Source organism: Lactuca virosa, chromosome 6, assembly GCF_052849685.1.
Source record: "Lactuca virosa cultivar CGN04683 chromosome 6, Lactuca_virosa_CGN04683_v6, whole genome shotgun sequence".
NCBI classification, from domain to species: domain Eukaryota; kingdom Viridiplantae; phylum Streptophyta; class Magnoliopsida; order Asterales; family Asteraceae; genus Lactuca; species Lactuca virosa.
The window spans coordinates 180,511,675-180,530,250 of record NC_136431.1 but is presented as its reverse complement, the minus strand read 5'-3'; the positions used below and the strand labels follow the sequence as shown (position 1 = coordinate 180,530,250).

The following is an 18,576-nucleotide window of genomic DNA, read 5'->3' as shown; positions in this document are numbered from 1 at the left end:
TATCTTGAACATAGAACTCTCAAATGGGCCCTAATTGGACCCATATACATGAAACTTAATATTTTGGGCCTTATAAGCCTAAAATAAACTAGGTTAACTTTAATGGGCCTTATTGGGACACAACCAATATAAAATAGCCCTAATGGGTCATAAAAATCATTCTGTGATTTAATTGGGCCGAAAATCATCTAATTGAATCATAAGATGGGCTTAAGAGCAAAAAGCCCAGTATTCTTTTTTTCCCCTCTCCTCTTCTCGGCCCAACAACTCAAAAGAGGAAGAGTTGAGTTTAGGATTGCCACCTCACCATTACATCTTGGTTCTCCATGTAAAAAATCCCATGTTTCCATGCATGTCAATTCAAGAGTCTCTCTCTTTCTCCTCTCTCTTTTTCTCTCGGCCGAAACCAACACAAACACACGCACCTCACAAAAATTCTCTCTAAACATCTCTCAAGATCATCCTCTTCTTCCTTGAAGATCTCGAAATTTGGCTAGAAATCTAAGGGTTTTCATCAAGTAGTTCACATCCTTGGTAAGTTATTGTTTTGATTCATAACATATCTTCTTCATTTCATCAACAATCTCCCTTATCTCATACAAAATTCGTGATCTTGTCTCTTAGAACACATCTAAGTCAAAAATCTTACAAGAAGGCTTGCTAGGGTCGAAACTTTCTTCATCTCTTCCTTCAAAACCGAACCCACAACTCAAGGTGAGCTTCATACCCCTCTCTTTTCGGTTTTTATAAGTTTTATAGGGGAGAATACAAGAAAATGTGTAGATCTATGTGTATGTGTATGCTATGTATGATTTTATGCATGTATGTGTGATTTTATGTGTTTTTGTGATGAACATGTAACCAAAAAGGGGTGATATCTCGAGATCTATGACATGAGAAAGAAAACAAACATGATCTAAGTTATTTTACACTAAACAAGTCAAGAATAATAACTTATAAGATTGTGATAAACATATTTCAACATAAAACCCATTTTTGGGCTTAAATTGTCAAATATACAAAAATTGGGTTAAAGGTTGCCAAATCACGGTTTCTTAAGGGTCAAAAGAGTCAAAACAGTTACAATAATTATTTTTATGAATATTGTGATTTTTTAAAGGACTTAAAATGTAATTTTTAGCTTAATGGGCTAATTTTGGGCTTTTCGGCCCAACAAGCCCAAAATTGCAAAAAATGACTTTTAAAGGGGCTGAATGGTAAAATCTTCAAAACAGGGGATAAAAAGTGTAACAAAACTATTTCAAGGGTTAAAAATGCTTTCATTTCCAAAAAGGATCAAAAATGTAAAGTTTTTGGATTTTGGGCCAAAACTGTAAAAATTGCGAAAAGTTGGGTTTTAACCGAAAAATGCTATTCTGAAAGGGGTGAAACTGTTAACAAAATAAGTTTTGAGTTAAAACTATCATTTCAACAAATCTATGATGCAAAAGTGTCAAGAAAATGTTTTAAGGGCTAAAAATGTCTTTTCTTTTATATAAAGGACTAAAACTGTTATTTTTATAAAAAGAAAGGTGTTGAAAAGGTCAAACCACTATTTTTAAGCAAATTATTTCATTGAGTCAAAATACAAAACCACGACTTACGAAAAATTGAAAGATGAATACACGTTAACTCCAAATATCGTTATAAACGAATCGATCGGTCTCGAATCGATACAAAAACAACAACCGTTCAATCGAACCCTCCAATAGTTATGCGATACCTAAGTCGAGTAAATATTCAAACTTTGGGCTTGAAAGTTTCAAATCATGCTTGTTGGACCTTGCAAGTCCATTTACATGATCTTTGGGCCCAAAGGGATAACGTTTATATGTTATTGGGCCTCCTATGACCCAATTCCATATAAAAGGACTTTCAATGGCTTTTATGTACTATTGGGCCCTAGTGGTCCATTAGTATCGCTAGTAAGGTCAAAGTAATCAAATGCGAGTTGGGCTAATGTGTCCTTCGCATCCCCGACAGCCTAAGGTACTTACGATAGTAGCAGGACTTCGTACTCCTCTTCTCTTCGTTTGCTAGGGATTATGAGTAATCAAAGTAGACGAACTTAGGACGTTATTCAACAGTAATCAAGGTGGTTTGGATTAAGTGAGTAACAACGGACGACACCTATATGGGACGTTCGTAGTTGGTAGTTATAACATGTCTTTACCCAACATCGTTACAACGACTCACTAGGTTTGATAATATCCAACACCATCCGAGTAATCAAGGATGAGTAATCAAAAGCCATTCGTTGTGGAGGGATAACAATTAGTAAACAAGTGTATCTTTCGTCATCGGAAAACATCGGGTTTTCCGGGGAAATCAACGCCACTCGCTCGAAATTTCTATAACTATAATACAAAACACCCTTTTTATATATATGTTTTGAAATCATTCATGCATCAACTTATGGATCTTCACACTTTGATAAACTATTGTCTTTTCAGAAAATATCGGATTTTCTGGGTTTTACAAACTACACAAATCATTTTTATCACAACTTTGCGTATGAACTCACCAACATTTCATATGTTGACGTTTTTCCAAAATAACTTGTATTCTCAGGTAACAGGTAAGCGGAAGGGTAATACCAAGTATGTTAGGATGTTTTGTTTTGAAAACTCTGAAACAATTTATGTTATGAATATGTAATATTTAAACCAATGTACTGGATGTAAACAATATCAGTTGTAATGTATTGATGCATGGTGACGTTTATGTTAAGATTCATGTATATTCATTGTGATGGTATTCAATTTAAGTCACGCGAGCCCCCGGACGTTTCCGCCGTCTGGTTTCGGGGGTGTGACAGGTTGGTATGAGAGCTCTGTTTATAGTGAACTGGCATATCTAACCACACATTGATATGCAACTATAAACCAAAGAGGGACTAAAACAACTCTGAACAAAACAAATAAAACACAACGATAAAACATCTTTACTTGTGTGATATAGGAAAAAGAACATGATACCAAATCAAACAAAATAACACTGACATCTCGGTTAAGTCGGGACTGTTCATGGTTGTAGTAAGAGGTGAATGTAGCCTGATCAACTACATTTCCTCCGAAGTGCAACTATCACATGCTCCGGGAAAACCTCAATAGTCAGTAAACCTAAAAACATACCCTTGATTACCAAGAAAAGAACATTAACTCAAATTACATAATAAATAAATCATATTAGGAGTAATAATAGTTTACTTATATACCTCCTCTCAGTCGACATGGAAGGAGAACACCAGGGTATTCAGTTTTATCAGGTCCTAGTAGCCCACGGGATGATCGAGGATGAGCCAGAGATAGAGTAAAGAGGAGCACACGATGTGGGGCCTGACGAGTACACAGACACAGACTATGAGTTTGATGGTACCGACGACGACATGGATGAAGAACAAGACTCAGGCAAGGACTCTGCCACATCACCAGCCAGCGCGATGCAGCAGGACCACCCCGCCCCACCGGGAAATCCCGCAAGGGAGAATCGCTCTCTGGAGGCTGAGATTGCCGCTCTGCGGCAACAACTATTCGCCATGGAAGCACGCGCAGTGCAAGCAGGGCAGGAAAGGGATGAAGTCATTGGAGAAATGATCAAGATGGCCCAGTTGTTGGTACAACACTTCGGAATATGACCCTACCTACCACCGACGAGCGCATCTTAGAGTACTAGGACTAGTCATATCTATCTTTAGTATTATGCATATGTGATCTATGCTATGTAACATCGACTCTATGTTTAAGTGATTACACTACTCATAGAGTCGTTACGCTGCCGAACTTGCACCACTTATGTATGCTCTTTTGAGCAAAATTTTCATGTATCAAAAATGCGGATAATATTAATGAAAAGTTTTATGTGTTCTATTGTGATGTTGTGATCTGCTATGTGTTATATATACATGATTGTATGCTAATTTGTGAAACCGCTTAAGTTCATGCAAAACACCTAGTTTTTAGGACCACGATCTCACAAAAACTATAGGCACTCAACATCTTTCCGTTCCATGACAGAAAGATGCCTCAACGACCAACTCGTGGAAACCCTGGACCAACCCCACCCGAAGTCAACTCAACTGCATTCCAAGCAGCTGTATTCGATGTAGTTACTGCAGCCATGGCGCAAATCCAGCAAGGAAACAATGGTGGAGTCAATGGACAAGGGGCTGGGAGTTCGAACAATGGAACAAATCACGGACCTACCAGGACATGTTCCTACAAGGACTTCACCAACGCCAAACCATGAACCTTTAATGGCACGGGTGGAATGATAACCCTGAAGAGATGGGTGGAAAAGGTGGAATCAGTGTTCGAAATATGTGAATGCCCCGAGGAGGTGAAAGTGAAGTTTTCCGCGTGCACATTTGTCGACCAGGCTCTCACCTGGTGGAATGGACATATAGAGGCCATGACTCTCCCCGTAGCCAACGCTATGCCATGGACGGAACTGAAAGAAATGCTGATGGCTGAATACTGCCCTCGTGGCGAAATTCAAAAAATGGAGCAAGAACTGTGGAATCTCACCGTCCGAAACTCTGATATATAGATGCATACATATCAAGGTTTAGCGAGCTATCATTATTGTGCCCTGGCATGATTACGTCAGAAGGAAAGAAAATCGAACGATTCATCTGGGGATTGACCTCCCCAATTCAAGGAAATGTAATCGCTGCAAATCCTGAAACCTTCGACAGTGCCAAGAGGTTAGCCAAGAGGCTGTACGACCACAACAACAATAAGGGCGAGAAGCCAGTGGAAATTGAAGGAAAGAAAGAGAGTGACATCAAGAAAGGAAAGAACAACAAGAGAAAAGGGCGACAAGGCTTGGAGTCGACAAAGAAACAACAAACAGTGACATTCAATGCTGCAACCACCCATGTACCCTTCGCACCACATGCTCCAGCCTCAGCTAATCCAAGCACTCCCAAGCAGTATTCTGGGAATCTCCCAAAGTGCAACAAGTGCAATTTCCATCATAATGGCGAATGCAAGGAAATGAAATGCACCAGTTGCAATCGGAAGGGTCACACGGCAAGGTATTGCAGGACCTATCCTCCCCATAACCAACCACAAGGAAACAACAACAACAATAACCGCAACAACAACAACAACAACAACAACAACAATAGCGGCAATAACACAGGATCAAGCCCCGCCTGCTATGGATGTGGAAAGACTGGGCATATCCGTTGAAATTGACCCAACACCAACAACCCTGGGAACGGAGGAACAGGAAGGGTGCTAGCAATGGGTCAGGGAGAAGCGGTTCAGGATCCCGCTGTTGTTACTGGTACATTTCTCCTAAACCACACTTATGCATGCATCCTATTTGATACCGGGGCAGAACGAAGTTTCGTGAGTAATAAATTCAAGCATTTGTTAAAACAACAATCCTAGAAGCTTAATGAAACCTTTACGGTGGAAATGGCTAATGGGAAAACAGAATCCACTGGGGAAATCTACATCGGATGTACCCTGACCTTAAATCACCACGCCTTTCAAATAAACTTAATGCTTGTTTCAATTAGGAGTTTTGATGTGATTATCGGCATGGATTGGTTAAGCCCCCACCATGCTGAAATTTTGCGTCACGAGAAGGCCGTTCGCCTTCATCTCCCAAATCACAAAACCCTAGTTATTTACGGAGACAAACCCAACACGAACCTTCGTCTTATCTCGTGCATTAAGGCACAAAAGTACCTACGAAAGAAGGACTTGACGTTCCTAGCTCATATTGTGGATAAGTCCAGAGAAGAGATCAATATTCGAAACATCCCTGTGGCTTGTGATTTCCCGAATGTCTTTCCGGAGGATCTTCCGGGGATACCCCCAGAAAGACAAGTCGAGTTCCAAATTGATCTAGTGCCAGGAGCTACTCCCATCGCCAAATCGCCCTACAGATTGGCTCCTGCGGAGATGCAAGAGTTGTCCAATCAACTCAGCGAGCTTTTGGACAAAGGATTCATCCGACCCAGTTTCTCACCGTGGGGAGCTCCGGTTCTCTTTGTTAAAAAGAAATACGGTGCCTTCAGGATGTGTATCGACTACAGAGAACTTAATAATCTTACCATCAAAAATCGCTATCCACTTCCGCGAATTGACGATCTATTTGACCAGCTCAAAGGAGCTAGTCACTTCTCAAAGATAGATCTGCGGTCTGGATACCACCAACTCAAAGGGAGGAGGATATTCCAAAAACCGCCTTCAGAACTCGTTACGGACATTATGAATTTGTCGTAATGCCCTTCGGTCTAACGAATGCTCCTGCCGCATTCATGGACCTAATGAATCGAATCTGCCGACCATTCCTCGATAACTTTGTCATCGTTTTCATCGACGACATCCTCGTCTATTCTCGAAGCGAGGAAGAACACGACCGACATCTCCGACAAATCCTGGAAACCCTGCGAACCGAAAATTTATACACAAAACTCTCTAAGTGCGAATTTTGGCTCCGAAGTGTGAACTTTTTGGGACATGTTGTTAGTCAGGAAGGAATACATGTGGATCCTTCTAAAATCCAAGCCATCGAAGGATCGGCAACCCCAACAACACCCATGGAAATTCGCCAATTTTTAGGCCTCGCAGGCTACTACAGGAGATTCATTCAAAACTTCTCCAAAACAGCAAAGCCACTCACCTCTCTTACACAAAAGGGCGTACCCTTCGAATGGACGGACAAGCAAGAAGCTGCATTCCGAACTCTGAAGCGAGCACTCTGCAGTGCGCCGGTGCTATCGCTACCCAAAGGAACAGAAGACTTTATAGTTTACTGTGATGAGTCAAATCAGGGTTTAGGCTGTGTACTTATGCAGCGTGGAAAGGTGATAGCTTACGCGTCCCTGCAACTAAAGACGCACGAGGTGAATTACACCACTCATGATCTGGAACTGGGAGCAGTGGTCTTCGCCCTAAAGATTTGGAGGCACTACCTTTATGGTACCAAGTGCACCATCTTCACCGACCACAAGAGTCTCCAACATATTTTGAACCAAAAGGAGCTGAACATGAGACAACAAAGATGGGTTGAGCTGTTGAACGACTATGAGTGTGAAATCAAATACCACCCAGGCAAGGCTAACGTCGTAGCTGATGGGTGTCGAGACCAACAAAAATAAATACCCTAAATGTTACACACTAAAATAGTGTATAGTGGTAAAGGGATCGAATCCACAGGGAATGGCTCAATTTATAACTCTATGATAATCTATGTTGTACAAATATACTTATAAAATAACAATAAATATAAAAATGGGGGTTTTAATCTTTTGAGATTACTTGAAATAAAACTAGAAATAAGTTTAAGAATTAAATGGACAATTCAATAAAAATAAGAATTTGATATAAAATCAATGAAAGAAAGATGGTTGACATTGGAATTTCATTACTTGAACATTTGGTTAAATAATCATGAGAATACCAAGGTGCAATACTTGTGTTTATGATCTAACTTGGCTATAGCAATTTATAAGCATAACTTGCCTCAACTCTTCTTTTGTATTAAAATGACTAGAGAAGCTCATAGCACATTTCTTTAATCAAAGTCACAAAACTAATGAAGCATGTAATCTTGTGAAAATCAATTAACATTAGGATTTAAGAGTCACCAAATCCAAAGAGTAATCTATTGCTTTCATTACCACTATGGAGAAAATGTTTTCTTAGTTTAAATGAAATGAAAACAAACATTTAAACTAATTGTTGCTTGTTAAATTGAAGACCCATTACTTAGTCAAGAATTTAACCAACAAAACAATATTCATATATCAATATTCATGACTAGAGAAATATAAACATAAAGGAAGTTTTTATAGAAAATATAATCATAGATATTCAACATAAGTTCATGGAGTTCTTCAAAATAACTAAAATATTAAAGCAATTACATCCAAGTCAACCAAATAAGAATTTAGCCAAGCATGGCCATAACAAAAGAAATAGAAAAGAGTTTAGAAATACCAAACATTATTCAAAATGATAGAATGAAGAGAGAAACACCAATCTTCAAAGGAAACTAGAACACCATCTTTTGTATCTAAGTATGTAGTTGTGTATTGTGTGTCTTTCCTTGCCTATCCTTTTATATCCTCTTAAAGCAAAAAGGGCTTGTTATTTTTATTCATAGACAAGGTGTCATGCCTCCCTTTATCACCAAAAGGGGCCTCAAACTCGGCTGTTAAAGTTGCCAAAAGAATCCCACAACACACCCAAATGATGGAGTCAACAAGTCAAGATCGGATCTTCATCAGCATCACTCACGCGGGTCGCGTGACCTGGGTAGGTGTTTTGAGCTTCCTCTTGTCTTGGGCTCCCACAGCTAGTCCATTGGTCCATTTCGAGTCTAATCAGCTTCTAGCCCATTTTTCTTTAAGTTCTCTTCAATTTGAGCCCAATTTGACTCTTCTAAATCACTCGAGGCTTCTTCAAACTCTTGATCATCGATCCTCCATAGCCATCAAACACTAAATCTCCATTGCTCTTCAAGCCCAATTGCTTTCCAAAAGATCCCGTTCCGCTAGTTTCCTTACAATCTGCATTTATACTCACGAAACTAGAAAGTACCCGAAAGTGGTCATAAAATAACAAAAAGGAAAATATGCATGGAAATTAATTAAAACGTGAATGAAATATGCTAAAATAAACTATAAAAAGAATTAAATAAAATGAAGCTATCAAATCACCCCAAGCTTAAACCTTACTTGTCCTCAAGTAAGACAAGACTAAAATGAACTCGGGATGAACTACCCTAAAAAAAATAAAAAGAATGGATAGAACCATGGAACCTGTTCATCGTTAGTCAACATGATCAGAATTGATTTTGCTGCTATCTCACAACTTTTTCATCCGATGACAATGGGACCATAAACCGCAGCTAGGACAACTCCTCTAGGTGAGTAAGGAGGGATGGTCAGTCGCAGCCTCAATGGAACATGCATATAACGAATAACATTTGTGGTAGGGAGAAAGCAACTGGATGGGCTCGTGTGGAGCTCTTCTTTTCAGTGTACACTCTGATCTCACATCTTTCGGCCACTCTCATGTGTAATTTGGGTTTAACCGCTCAGGCACCGTTGTAGGAATCGGTTCACTTAGTGTTGGCCCAAAACTCTCGTAGTATCCGACTCAACAGTCTCTCTATCATCACCAATTTGCGGAAAGAAACAACTCGATCTATATACAATAAAACAAACCTATACAAATGAATATCAAACGTCGGGTGACCAAAATGTTGGAAAATTTGTTCAATAATTGAACTGGTCACCTATTTAGGATAATTGCAGCTGGAAGTTCGCATGCTATTATTTTTTTTTATTTTTTTTTATTTTTTTATTTTTTTTTATTTTTTTTTTATTTTTTTTTATATATCGATTGAAGGTAATGTATTAACAATCGAAATTTTTAACAACTAAACCCTTTGACTCAAAATTCGGATTCCAAAAGTGTGTAAGTGGAACCGAAAGGGTGGTAATATGATCCGAATGGTCTAAGTGTGAAAATGACCATGTGTGTGTGGAGCATAAGCTGTAATGTAAGCTCCTTTTCAAACTTGTAATTTTTTTTTTCAAAATTAATGAAAATGTCCATATGCGGACTAAAAGACTCTCTAAAATCCTAAGAAAATCGCAAAAAGATATGGTGATGTAAAGAGACCGGATATGGATTCTACTCGGGGACAAGCACCAGTGCTTCATCCTAAACAGTTCAAACATGATCAAGTGTGATCCTCTCAGCGGTAGTGACCGCAAGGCTAATAACATCCATTGCTATAGTATATCCTACAGTTGTTAGTATTGTATGCATAATTCTTCATAAAACTACCTGGCCATGATCACTTACCCCGTTAAGCTACCAGCATCTGATCCCAAGTATGAAATCCCAAACTGCAGCTAGTGGTCCGGGTTCGATGGGTGAGATAGCAACAAGATCCTAGACCAATAATGATACAATAACTTTGAACCTGTTACATGGCATCCAAAGAGGTGAGAATAAACAGATAACAAAAATGAATGCTAATGCCCTAAGCTAAATGTTATGCAAATAAAAAGTGGAAAAGAAGAAAATAAAATCTTTTTGGAATTTTAAATTTAAAAATTGAATGAAAATTAGCTTAAAACTAAAATGTTATGCAACCTAGTTAAAAACAATGCATAAAAAGAGAAAAGAGAAGTGCCCCACCCCAAGCTTAAGAACAAGTATTGTCCTCAATGCTTAAGGAAAGGGCGGAAATGACCTAAATCGGCGGGTCGGGCGGCGGGAAATGCCCGTGGCGATAGTGGTAGTCCCACATATCTTGGACCTGGCGGGAAGTGGGTGGGAATGATTGCTCCAGCCGTTCGACACGTGTAGCCACATCTTGGATGGCTCTGGTGTTCTCCTGCGTTTGGGTATCGATGCGTTGTACCGTGGAGAACATTGTGTTGAATTGTTCAAAGAACATAGGGGGGAAATATTGTGGTATTTCTTGTCCCTCCTGCTGCTGTGGCTGGAATTGGGGCTCGGCTTGATGTTGTGGATGTTGGAATTGATCATCTTCATTATCCACAGGAGGAGGGTAATCGGAAGGAATGATCCATTGATCGGGATCGGTTGGATCAAAACACCCTATATATTCGTGTGGAAGAAGGATGTATGGTTGGTTGTCGAGGATCCACATGGTACCAACCACCGAATCCCGGATGAGTTGCATCCGCCTTAGTGCATTGCCGTCAAGGCTAGATGGTCCGGTAGCCCTCTCAAATGGTAGAGTAGAAAGATGAGGTTGAAGCGGGGGCCGTGAAGCAAGAAGGGTGATCAATCCCCCGATGAAGATGTCTCCTTTATCCATAGTCGTTAGGTTGTAACATTTGGTAAAGAAAAAGGAAGCAAAATCCGGCCTTGGGCCATTCTCACGAGTCATGCACCAAAGAAAGAATAATTTTGCCTTCGAGATTTGTCCCACTTCTGCTCGGGCAAAAATGGTGCATGTTAGGACTTGATGCGCTAGGCGCAAACATGGATGGATTATAGATGAGGCCTTTGAGGAAGACGATGAATATTGCGGCTCGTTTGTAATTTGTTGCCAAAAATAATGTTCATTGAAGTCCTCGGGCCATGGTTGTTGTTGATAATAAAGGTTGTCCATGGGAGTGCCCATCAGGGCGTTCACGACCCGATGTGGTAGTGATCGTCTCTCGCCGAGCATTTGGAAAGTGACGGTTTCATCATCGTCACTTGGATTAAATGTGGCGAGAAATTCCAAGGTAGGCTCAACATAAGTTGCTGCTCGGTTATAGAGGAATTGACCCCACCCGATGTTGTTAAACAAAGCTTGGACTCCCTCTAGTACTCCAAGACTGTCAAAAGTTTCCCTATGGAGGAATTTTGTGGACTTGACTTGTCGTTTATTGGAAACGAGAAAGTCATATGTCTTTCGATCCTCACGATTCAACAAACGAAACGGGGGATTATTTGATTTTCTTTTTGATCCTCCTTTGGAGGAAGTAGCTCCTGTCCCCGTTTTGGCTCTTTTTGACATTTTCTTGGGACAAATTTTATCAACAATACCACACAATTCCAACACTAATGCAAATAATCAAGATTAAGGAGTGAAAGTACCAATTTGGTTAGACGATTAGTGCCACCCAAAGTATTCCGTCAAGACGCACCCCAAGCTTACAATTTTGCTCCGTATTTGACTCTTTAAACGCTAAAACAACCCCTCAAACGAGCTTGAAGATGAATTTCCGTCGACTAGAATGGCGGTACCCGGAATTTGACGGAAATTTTTTCGTGAGCTTTTCCTTAAAGATTGTTATGATTAGAAAGTCCTTGAGGAGAGAAACATAACCCCGTGCTCGGGTTCTTCAATGGTGGCTGGAGTTGGCCGGAAAACGCGAAAGAAGGTGGTGGTGGTGTCGCCCGTAATTCCGGTCACAGATCGGACCGGATTTTGGGTGGGGTTTGTAGAGGATGAAAAATGGTGAAGAATGGAAGTGGTTTTACGGAATTCCGACCGGCGGTTTGACGGGAAACTGAGTTTTTGTGTTTGAGCTTTAATGGAGGTTGAGGGTTTTTGGGAGAGAAGATGGAAGAAGAAGAAGCCGATGGGGAAAGAAATGATATGCATGGCTTTTAATCTTCAGTGAATTGGTCAAGAGTTTGGTCAATGTTGGTCAACAAAAGTCAACAGCTCAAGAAATCAGTCAAATGACCTACACGCGGGTTGGGCGCGGGCCGCGTGCAGGCCGCGTCTACCTGCTCGAAATCGATCTGATCCTTCTGTTCCAGGCGCGGGTCTTGTTCGGGTCGCGTAGGAGGCCACGGGTGCTGAATGAGTAGTTAGGTGTTTCGTCTACGCGGGCCGCATGTGTTCCTTCAGTAATGTTGCGCAGGCCATGGGTCCTTCAAATCTCAATTTTTTTTTTTTTTTTTTTTTGAAAGCATAGCTTTCCAAAAATGCCCCTCTTTAACGTCTTTGGCGAGACGTGCTTCCCTTTTGACTTCAATAAACCGAGGCATCCAATTGGATGATATCTAGGACATTCCCGTTAAAACCTTCATAGAAAGGTTTCAAACGATGCCCATTGACTTTAAAGACTTGCCCCATTTCTTCACTTTGGATCTCAACTGCTCCGTGCTTAAAGACTTTTAGCACGATAAATGGACCTATCCATCTTGATCTCAACTTCCCAGGAAATAGTTTCATTCGCGAATGGTAAAGCAAAACCCTATTTCCCGGTTCGAAATGCTTGCGGGTAATGGACTTGTCATGGAAAAGTTTTGTCTTTTCCTTGTAAATTCTTGAGTTTTCATATGAGTCATTTCTCAACTCCTCCAACTCCTGAAGTTGAAGCTTCCTATTTATTCCCGCATCATCGATATTTAAATTGCATCGCTTGACCGCCCAGAATGCGCGGTGTTCCAATTCCACGGGAAGATGACAAGGTTTTCCAAAGACCAACCTAAACGGAGACATTCCTATCGGAGTTTTGTACGCGGTTCGATAGGCCCACAAGGCATCGTCAAGCCTTGAACTCCAATCTTTTCTTGATGGATTTACTGTTTTCTCAAGTATGCTCTTCACCTCAGATTTTGAAACTTCAGCTTGACCATTCGTTTGAGGGTGGTAGGCGGTTGAAACACGGTGAGTCACGTTGTATTTCTTCAGTAAAGCCTCCATCATTTTGTTGCAAAAGTGCGTCCCTCGATCACTGATCAAAACCCTAGGTACACCAAACCACACAAAGATATTAGATTTTAAAAATTCGATAACTGTTTTGGCATCATCCGATCTTGTGGCTTTGGCTTCAACCCACTTTGAAACATAGTCAACTGCGAGTAAGATGTAAACGTTGCCAAACGAGACATGGAATGGGCCCATAAAATCAATCCCCCATACGTCAAAAATTTCACAAATAAGGATTGGATTTTGTGGCATTTGGTTCTTTTGTGAAATATTCCCTGTCTTTTGGCACCGTTCACATCTTTTGCAAAACAAGTAACAATCGCGTGACATGGTTGGTCAAAATAGTCCTCATTCAAGGACCTTTCTCAAGGTCCGGTTAGGTCCGAAGTGTCCCCCACAAGCAAATTCATGGCAAAATTGTAAAATTGATTTATGCTCTTGTTGGGGTACACATCGTCTAATGATTTGATCAGGACAATGTTTCCACAAGTAAGGTTTATCCCACACATAGTGTTTTGCATCACTTTTCAACTTGTCTTTTTGAGCACGTGTGAATGTGTCGGGATGCCTTTTTGTGACCAAAAAGTTAACGATATCAGCATACCACGGAATGGATTTAGTAAGGGAAAAGAGATGCTCATCCGGAAACTCGTCCCTCAACGGGAGGGGAGTTTCATTTGAAGCGATTCGGCTTAGGTGGTCGGCAATAAGATTTTCACATCCTTTCTTGTCTCGGATTTCCAAATCGAACTCTTGTAACAATAAAATCCACCGGATGAGTCTCGGCTTTGCATCTTTCTTTGTCATCAAGTATTTGAGTGCCGTGTGCACCGAGTACACAATGATCTTTGTACCGAGAAGGTATTGTCTGAATTTCTCCAAGGCGAACACTATGGCCAATAGCTCCTTCTCCGTGGTGGAGTAGTTGCTTTGAGCATTGTCTAGTGTCCTTGATGCATAATGGATCACATGGGGTGCTCTTCCATCCTTTTGACCCAGAACGGCGCCAACAGCATAATTGCTTGCATCACACATGATCTCAAAAGGGAGATCCAAATTTGGTGCTTGTATGATAGGAGCGGATGTAAGCAAATCCTTGAGCCTGTTGAAAGCTTCTTTGCACGCTTCATTAAAGTCGAAATCAACTTCTTTTTGCAAGAGTTGGCACATTGGTCTTGTTATCTTTGAAAAGTCCTTGATAAATCTCCGATAGAAACCTGCATGGCCCAAAAAAGAACGAACTTCCCGAACACAAGTCGGGTAAGGTAAGCTTTGAATAATGTCTATTTTGGCCTTATCCACCTCAATTCCTTTCTTTGACACAATGTGACCCAAAATAAGACCTTGGCTCACCATAAAATGACATTTCTCAAAATTTAAAACCAAATTCTTTTCAATGCATCTTTTCAAAAATTTTGTGAGATTGGTCAAACACTCTTGAAAGGAGTTGCCATATACCGTGAAATCATCCATGAAAACCTCAATTATATTTTCGACATATTCTGAGAAAATACTAACCATACAACGTTGGAAAGTGGCCGGGGCGTTACACAATCCAAATGGCATTCTCTGGTATGCAAAAGTGCCAAATGGACATGTAAATGTTGTCTTTTCTTGGTCTTCCGGTGCCACCGGGATTTGGTGAAAACCGGAATACCCGTCTAGACAACAATAATGGGATTTCCCGGCCAACCTTTCTAACATTTGGTCAATGAAAGGCAATGGGAAATGATCTTTTCTTGTACTTATATTGAGTTTACAGTAGTCAATACACACTCTCCACCCGTTTTGCATGCGGGTGGGGACCATCATACCTTTGTTGTTTTCGACCACTGTGATTCCCGTCTTTTTCGGTACCACTTGCATCGGGCTCACCCACTTGCTATCCGAGATTGGATAGATCATACCTGCATCAAGGAGTTTCAAAATTTCTTTCTTGACCACTTCCATCATTGGTGGGTTCAATCTTCTTTGTGCGTCCCGGCTTGGTTTGCAATCCTCCTCCATCAAAATCTTGTGCATGCAAGTGGAGGGGCTCAACCCTTTGATATCCGCAATCGTCCAACCCATTGCTTCTTTATGCTCCTTCAACACTTCTAGGAGTTGCTCTTCTTCATTTTCGGTTAAGTGAGTTGAAATGATGACCGGAAGAGTCTCGTTGTTGCCTAAGTACGCATACTTCAAATGTTGAGGAAGGACTTTTAACTCCAAATCCGGGGGTTGAACAAGGGAGGGTGGTAATCTTGTGTGAGTTTGAGGGAGTTCAATTTGCTTCACACTAAATTGAGTGGTTTTCTTGATCTCTAAGTGGTTGACCAGTCTTTCAATTTCTGGATCTAATGAGTAGAGATTTAACTTCTTGGTCAATTTACCATAATCAAATCCTTTGCTTAAAACCATTTCCAAAATGTCTCCATTAGACAATTCGAACAACTCTTGGGTTATGATAAGTCTATTTTGTGAATATACTAAATTGTCATAAATCTGTTGAATTGATGTATAATTGTCCAAGAATGGCACTACTTTGATGAGTTGTTGAACTTCATATACAGGTCAATATATTGTACTAAAAGTGGGTGGAACCCACAAGAAAAACGAGCAAAAGGAAGCTAACAAGCATGAGAGACGAACTGATAAAGGAATGAAGAAAAATGGTGCTGAGAAATTTGACCACTCTTCAATGTTTTGATCATATCTCAAGATCTAGAGCTCCGATTGACATGAATGAAGAAGTTCTAGAAACTAGACAAACTTTCCTACAATTTTCATGTTTTGCGTTTTTACCGATTCTACCGTTTTCATCACCAAAAAGGGGCAACAAAGATGAAAGACGTCCTAGAACGCGTCTAAGACGCCCCCTAGGACGCCTACCCGTTTTAGGCCATTTTCAAGTGCAAATCAAGGACGACAGAAGGCATGTAAAACGCCAAGAAGGACGCCCAGACGTCCTATATGACGTCTAAGACGCCTACTAGGACGCCGACGCGGAAACAGCTCCGAAAATCAGTTTTTTAGCACCTATTTAAAGGAGATTTAACCCTAATCGACTTTGGACTTCTTCCCAGCGATTTTCCACAGTTTTGGAGGGTTCCAAACACATTCAAAGCTTCTCCAAACACGTTTTTGATCATTAATTTCCAAATCCAAGACGAGAAATCACCAAATTCATTATCATTCAACGTTTGAAGATCGTTCAACCGACGGATCTACATCAATTCAATCAAGCTCCAAATTTGATTATTTCATCCCCAAGGTTTCATCGTTCCATAGTTGATTGATCATTAGACTTCATTGATTTTATGATTTCAAGTTGGTTTGTGAATTTTAGCATTAATTCCATTGTTTATATTGAAGTTGTGTGTTTTGTTAATCATATGGAAGGCTAAACCACCTAGGTTACTTCCGGGAACGTTGTAGGATGTTAGGATGAACACGTTTTGATTATTACTTTTATTCTAGTCAGTTTCAGTTATTGTTTCATTCTTAAAGTTATGATTTTTATACAATAATTGGAGTTGGGTTTTCTTATTGTGTGATATTGCAACTAAGATAGTGTATTGTTAATTCACTAATCATTCTGAATTCAAGTAGTTTAGGAACTAAGATGATCAGTTGAACCCACATACATTATTCCGAATTTGTAGTATTATATACTCAACATTGTAATAGGTAATCGTAAGACACATTATCACCAAACCACTAGTTGTTCCTAATCCAATTAGACATAGGGAGTAAGACAACTAGTTGGAATAACATATTGTGTGCTCAAAATTATTTGTTGCAAGTTAATCAACCTTAATTATCTCTAGATAATTAAATTGGAATTTAAGGGAAGAAAAACGTGTAAGTCCAACCATCTGAACAACTAAAGCGGAAGTATCTTGTTTTTTTCTCATTGATAGTAGTTTGTTTTAGTAGTTCTTGCATTACCAAGTTTTTAGCTTTTTCATCAGCTTTTAGTTCAAATAATTTCGTGACAATTGCTAGTAGTAGTTTTTCGTTGACTATTTTAACACAAAGTTTGACCACAAACTCCTCGTGGATTCGACCCTTACTTACCCTAGATATCTAGTGTGTGTGAGGTTTATTTTTGACCGAGACAACGACCTCGATCAGGTTAATGGTTCAATAACATCGACATAGCACAAAGATGAAACATCACTTGGATATCTCATGGCATCATCAATGTTGAAACTTATTGTTTCACCATCAAACTCCATTGTTAAACTTCCTGCAAACACATCAATCTTTGTTCTAGCTGTCTTCAAGAATGGTCTCCCAAGTAAGATTATACCTGATTTTGAGGACACTTGTTCATCTAGATCAATCACATAGAAATCTTCCGGGAAAACCAATTGGTTTACTTGCACTAGGACATCTTCCAAAACACCTCTAGGGAACACACTTGATTTATCCGCTAGAGAGATTATGACACCAGTTTCACTTAGAGGTCCGACATTCAATGACTCATACACTGAATAGGGCATGACATTGATGGATGCACCAAGATCAAGCATGGCACCACTAAAAGTAGTATCTCCAATCTTGCAAGGAACCGTAAACATTCTCGGATCTTTGCACTTGGGTGGAAGTTTTCTTTGTAAAATCGCGGATGCGTTTTCATTAATTGAGATTTTCTCATTCCCTTTCAACTTCCTCTTGTTGGTGCAAAGTTCCTTCAAAAAATTTGCATATCTTGGAATTTGCTTGATTGCATCAAGTAAAGGGATGTTTACTTCCACATTTCGGAAGGTGTCCAAAATCTCTTTTTCCTCCATTTTCTTCTTTGAGGTTGCAAGTCGGGAGGGAAATGGCGGTTGAGTGGCTATTGGAGTCACTAGAGGGGTAATCTTCTTTGGAATTTCAGTTTGTGTGGCATTCTTTGTTGTAGGTTATTCAATGGGAATGACTTCTATTTCTTCCTCTTCATCCCTTGGCTTCTTGTTTGAAGTACTTTCTCCGGCTTGTTTGCCACTTCTCAAGGTCACCGCATTGACATTTGGGTTCCTTTCGGTTTGAGAAGGCAATTTTCCACGGGACTCCAACTTGCTTATGGCTGTAACTATATCTCTCATTTGTGTTCCAAGGTTGGAGATACTAGTTCTTGTCTCTTTTTGGAATTGTTGGGTACTAGTGGCTAGTGATTTGACAATGTCTTCAAGAGACATTCCGGAGTTACTTGGTTGAGATTGAGGAGGTGGTTGATGATGATGTGGAGGGTATGGTTTTGATTGATAGTGTGGTTGTGGGTGTTGGTAATGAGGTTGTTGTGGTGGGTAGGAAGGTCTAACCAATGCATTTTGGGGCAATGGTCTTGGGTTGTAGCTCATGTTGTGATTTGGCTTCCAACTAGAATTGTATGCGTTTTGGTAACCGGATGGCTTATTGTGGTAATTTTGAAACTCACCC

General features: G+C 40.1%; 1 protein-coding gene across 1 annotated transcript; it reads right to left on the bottom strand.

The window, feature by feature from the left end:
• Positions 1-17,279: 17,279 nt before the first annotated feature.
• LOC145122125 (uncharacterized) lies at positions 17,280-17,945 on the bottom strand. The gene has a single exon (XM_079057785.1). It carries the CDS (start codon positions 17,943-17,945, stop codon positions 17,280-17,282), a length of 666 nt encoding a protein of 221 aa, XP_078913911.1.
• Positions 17,946-18,576: the final 631 nt, after the last annotated feature.

Coding starts and splice junctions, on each gene's coding strand:
- LOC145122125 (XM_079057785.1), bottom strand. CDS start 17,945: ATGGAGGAAAAAGAGATTTTGGACACCTTCCGAAATGTGGAAGTAAAC.